General features: G+C 44.1%; 2 protein-coding genes across 2 annotated transcripts; both read right to left on the bottom strand.

Annotated features, from left to right (window-relative positions):
- Window positions 1–11: 11 nt before the first annotated feature.
- SERLADRAFT_436855 (uncharacterized protein) lies at window positions 12–380 on the bottom strand (the record flags this gene model as incomplete). Its single annotated transcript, XM_007317138.1, has 1 exon — window positions 12–380. A coding segment is annotated over one exon (369 nt), but the record flags the coding sequence as incomplete, so codon positions are not given.
- Window positions 381–535: 155 nt separating this feature from the next.
- On the bottom strand, window positions 536–1,606 carry SERLADRAFT_436854 (uncharacterized protein; the record flags this gene model as incomplete). Its single annotated transcript, XM_007317137.1, has 2 exons — window positions 536–681; window positions 763–1,606. 2 exons carry the CDS (start codon window positions 1,604–1,606, stop codon window positions 536–538), a joined length of 990 nt encoding a protein of 329 aa, XP_007317199.1.
- Window positions 1,607–5,690: the final 4,084 nt, after the last annotated feature.

Below are 5,690 nucleotides of genomic sequence, written 5' to 3'. Positions count from 1 at the left end.
ATGTTATAGACGGGAATAGATACATCTAATTTTACAAGGGGGAGTCCAATCTGCTCCGCCCAGTCCTGGTCTATGAAGATTCTGTTAGCGCCTGAATCAAGCAGTGCGCTTGTTGGGTGTACTATGCCCCGGGCAAGGTTTTCCACACCAACGTCTAAACAAATTTCCTTTTGGAATAAATATGTGTGCATCAACACACACCTTGGGATTTTGGGAAAGGGTGGCTCCAGAGAAGAAGAAGAAGTATCGAAAGAAACATGTTTTTCTATTTTATTTTTACCAGAATCAAGCACCCTAGTGTTTGTCTCGCCGGGGCCACGCTCCAAAGGAGATGCTGGTGCAGCGGTAGTATCATAAATATTACAATCGCATTGCTTCATACAAGTACATACTTCGGATAACAAATTTAGAAATCTATTTACAAATTGGGGAGCCATCCCCGTCTTTCCTTTATTGCTCGTACAACACCCCGGAGCAGGGGCCACTTTGTTGTGGTTTATTTCATTGTTCGCAGAAGCGAAGGCACCCAAGTGACCTAAGCCCCAAATTCTTTTCCCTGAGCCTTCATCTCATTGACCTGTTGGTCATAGAAAAAGGCTTGGATTTTGTCGTAAGCACAACCAGTCAGAGAGTTGAGCGGGTCGTCCAGTTTTTCGGATTCTAATTGGCGCGCCTGGCGCCCTTGGTTTTTTTTATATTGGGCGGCCTGCACCCCATTTCTGCAGTCTCAGGACATGTGTCCCTCTTGGCCACAGTTGTAACAGTTGCCCTTGAATCTGTGCATCTGTCCGCCTTGGACCCCACCGATATCCATAGGAGCACCCTCTCCTGGCTGCAGCCCGAACGGCTTGAACCGGTGAGAGTGATTATGTTGGTTTGATAACCCAGGGTGCCTCTGGGATGTGTTGTTTTGTTTGGTGGACCCGCCACCTTGGTGCATAGTGTAGAGCTCTATGGCTCTACCGACTCGTCGTACTTCCTCACCCGCCAGGGCCAAGTTGTCGCTTCTTGTATCCTGCAAGTAGATCTGTTCTGCAATGCGAGGGTTCACATTGCGTTCCAGCAGTTCTACTGCATGTTCATTGCCAAGAACCCCTTGGATAGAGAGGGCCAGGAATTGGGTTACGAAGTCATCCGTCCTCATGTTTCCTTGTTTGAAGGAACAGATTTGCTGACGCGCCCAGTCACGCTCAGCTTGCGGTTTGAAGTATTTTTTGATCTCTATCTTGAGATCGTCCCAGGTAGGCCACACTCCCGCAGTGTAGCATTCCTGTAATCTGACTTGGGCGTATTGACCCACCACAGGTCCTTTTAGGCGAGATAGCACCACAGTTGCCACCTCAAAATTGTCGGCAAACACGTCCCGGTTTGCCTTGACCCAAATCTGGAGCTTGATCCACCATTCGGTGAATCGCGCTCTGTCTCCTTCGAAGGTGCCAGGGTCAGCGACGACTTTGACCTTTTTATTGAACTTTTTCTCAACCGAGGGGGTTGCCACAGGGGGGTTTGCCTGCAGCTTGGCGAGTTGCGTGGTCAACGCCAGGATTTGCTGCCGCATGCTATGCAACAGGGCGTTGACATCTTGTTGTTGGGGTTGCAACAACATGTCGACTTGTTCTCTTTATAAGGTAATAAAAATGTAACAGGGGGTCCCTGCTTGCTATCTGCGGATCTATCTCTTCCCAGCTGAGTATCGGGTCTCAATCCCCAACTACTCACACTACAGTATTTGAAATTGTATATAAAAGTTATCGTATTAAACCCTGGTCCGAACGGTTGTCAGGGGGTGGTCCGCTTGTTAAGCTGTCAACCCTTCTCCAGACTGGCGGAGGCAAGTGCCCGGCCTGGTCAGAGGAAAGAGAAAGTGAAGTTTTGTATGTAAATTCTAATCAACAGTGGTTCCACACCGACTGCTGAGCTATAGTACTCCCCTTAATGCTGGGGGCCGCATATCAAAGGTTTTGGGTTCTTCTCCCAAAGCACTACAAGGCCGTCGCTAGGAGCGCACCTATCTGCTATGCGGGATATTCCCAACCAATAACCAAATCTCCTTCACTCTGGAGTCCGGGTGCCCAGTGGGACTTTTGCACAGACGTGCGAGAGAGTAGAAAGAGCAAGTCCTAATGTAACAACCAAGAGTTATTTACTCTGGCGCACACAGGAACACACTATAAAGAAGATGATGAGGGAGTGGTTATCCCTTAAGCTGCAAAGAGTTTGTTGGTATACAACAGGAGGACTCGCTGAGGAGTCTCCTGGATCTATTGGGGTTTATGTACTACTACAGGTTTGTGTTAGTTTTGGTGATTCTGCACCTTTGTGCTACCTATATATTTTCATTCCTTTCTCTATCTATTCTTCTATCATTCACTATTGATTGTGTTCTCTATTATTTCGCCTTTGTGGCTGCTTTGTTTACCTTTGTTTACAAAATTTCGGACAATACTGCAGAGTCCAATGCTTCCTATTCTCTAGTTACTCACATTGGACTCTAGGTACTGTATACCTGTCATACTCTCTAATAATATAGTTACTCACATTGGACTCTAGTTCCAGTCCCTGATTGCTCTTAGCAAGTGGCTAGACACTTCCTTCAAGCTTTGTTCTTAATAGTTTGTTTGTACATGGGTACTATACAGTTGCTAGAGACAGTAGCTGATGATGTCATAGGGCCTAGCCCACATGGCCAGCTCCACTGTGTGAGAGAGTTGTGTCTAAAATAAGGAGAAAGGCAATGCAGCGCGAGAAAGAGGAGTTAGAACAAAAGGGAAGTGCCGCGTGGCACCATGTGTGAACAATAAAGTACAAGGTTAAAGCAGAGAATGAAAATAAAGGAAAGGTCCGAAAATTGTGTTATCGTAACACTGAGCACTTCAGTCACCCCCAAAACATAAGCATTTAGCTTCAACTATCTGTGTAAATGTATAAAGCTAAGAGCTTGTTTTTCCTGGTATCATCCCAAGTGCTCCAGCAAGGATGGGATCATCCCAGAAGCGGAATAATACCACCCTTCTGGGATTTTCCCATGGTATCAGACCATGTACCATAGTGGGATTATCCCTCAGATGGGATAATCCCAATAACCTGTCACATGTCACATGGTATCAGGGGGATTGGTGCTAATACTAACATGTGAGAATGCTGGGCCAACTAGTGAAGATATTTCCAGTCTTTTCCACCTGAATAATGGTACTTTAGCCCAATATAATCAAGACTATTTTGAAATATATGAGTTACAAGTTCCTCATTGTAGCTTACTGCAAATTTGGGGAGAAGCATTCCCTTTTTTTTAAATGTGGAACATTATCAATTTCTAGATATAATCAATTGCAGGAACCATACACTAGAAAGATGCTGTTGTCCTTGCTGATAGATGTGATATGTGAGTTCTGCTTTTTTGCAAGGTTTATTATACCCTTAACTGAAGTAAAAACTAGGAAACACAACACAAATGCTGTGACAACAAAGTAATCTGCAGAAGGACATCAAATATTAGATTTACACTAGATCTGGCATATTCTGTGAGGAAAATCCTGACCTTGTAGAAAGTAAAACATAGTAAAAAGAAACATAAAGTCATGTTCTTGCAAAAACATGAATTTACCACTTTTGTGGCACTACCAAGGTATTTGATACCTTATATTGTACATTCTCTGAGAGTGGTTCCTGGGGGCTGCTGGCTGAAGGTCTATGGGGAGAGGGGGATGCTTGCTATGTACAGTATAATACACAAGATCTCCATTTTGATACTCCTACACTAGATGACTTGAGTGTGAGGATTAATTAGGCACTGCTTAGGTATTTAATACCTTGAGTTGTGCCATTTCTGGGAGCTACCAGCTGAAGGTCTAAGGGGTGACTGGTGCCTATATGCTGACTGTGTATAGTACAGTATCTAAGTCCACAAAGAATCTGAGTGCTGTAAAGGTATTCTTTTTTTAGATTCTTGAGAAATTGAAATGAATCCGGAAAATATTTTTTCATGCCAAGTAAGGTTTCTGCCAACATTCTCTGTCTCTCATATGATAGTGATGCTGTCTCACACCACTCTTTTTGGATTATCATTTTTATGGCAATATGTAGAACTCAGGTAATTTCCTTCAAAACTGATTCTGACCATTGACATTGCCCAACTTTTGATTTTTTTTACTGAGGATCATCCCACACTGATCTGGACAAATCCCTGAAATAGGGTGTGATCATCCCAGTTAAATCTGTACATGTCCCCACGTAACATGGGGTTACCCACTTCTCACATGGACAAATACCAGAAGGGGGTGGGATCATCCCAGTTCAATATGGACAAATACCATAAAGGGATGGGATGATCCCAGCTCAATGTGGACAAATACCACAAGAGGATGGGATAATCCCAAGCCAATCTGGGATGATCCCAAACCAATCTGGGAAAATCCCAGTTAAGCATGGACAAATACCAAATGAGATGGGATGATCCCAAACCAATATGGGAAAATCCCAGCAAGAGATGGGATGATCCCAGTTAAGCATGGACAAATACCAAAAGAGGATGGGATGATCCCAATTGAATCTGGGAAAATCCCAGTAAGAGATGGGATGATCCCAGTTGAACATGGACAAATACCAAAATAGGATGGGATGATCCCAATTGAATCTGGGAAAATCCCAGCAAGAGATGGGATGATACCAGTTTAACATGGACAAATACCAAAATAGGATGGGATGATCCCAATTGAATCTGGGAAAATCCCAGCTTAACATGGACAAATACCAAAGAGGATGGGATGATCCCAATCCACTCTGGGAAAATCCCAGCCAGAGATGGGATGATACCAGTTTAACATGGGCAAATACCAAAAGAGGATGGGATGATCCCAATTGAATCTGGGAAAATCCCAGTAAGAGATGGGATGATACCAGTTGAACATGGACAAATACCAAAATAGGATGGGATGATCCCAGCTTAACATGGACAAATACCAAAGAGGATGGGATGATCCCAATCCACTCTGGGAAAATCCCAGCCAGAGATGGGATGATCCCAGCTCAACATGGACAAATACCAAAAGAGGACGGGATGATCCCAAACCAATCTGGGAAAATCCCACCAAAGGATGGGATGATCCCAGTTAAGCATGGACAAATACTAAATAAGATGGGATGATCCCAGCTCAACATGGACTAATACCAAAAGAGGATGGGATGATCCCAAACCAATCTGGGAAAATCCCAACAAGAGATAGGATGATCCCAGTTAAACATGGACAAATACCAAATGAGATGGGACAATCCCAGCTCAACATGGACAGATACCAAAAGAGGATGGGATGATCCCAAACCAATCTGGGAAAATCCCAACAAGAGATAGGATGATCCCAGTTAAACATGGACAAATACCAAATGAGATGGGACAATCCCAGCTCAACATGGACAGATACCAAAAGAGGATGGGATGATCCCAATCTACTCTGGGAAAATCCCAGCCAGAGATGGGATGATCCCAGCTCAACATGGACAAATATCAAAAGAGATGGGATGATCCCAAATCAATCTGGGAAAATCTCAGTTCAACATGGACAAATACCAAGGGGGGATAGGGTCATCTCAACCAATCTGGGAAAATCCCAGCAAAAAAGGGGATGATCCCATTTAAATGTGGACAAATACCAAATGGGATGGGATCATCACATTTGATATGGACCAATGCCTGA

Source organism: Serpula lacrymans, assembly GCF_000218685.1.
Source record: "Serpula lacrymans var. lacrymans S7.9 unplaced genomic scaffold SERLAscaffold_5, whole genome shotgun sequence".
NCBI classification, from domain to species: Eukaryota; Fungi; Basidiomycota; class Agaricomycetes; order Boletales; family Serpulaceae; genus Serpula; species Serpula lacrymans.
This window is presented reverse-complemented; position numbering and strand designations above follow the sequence as displayed.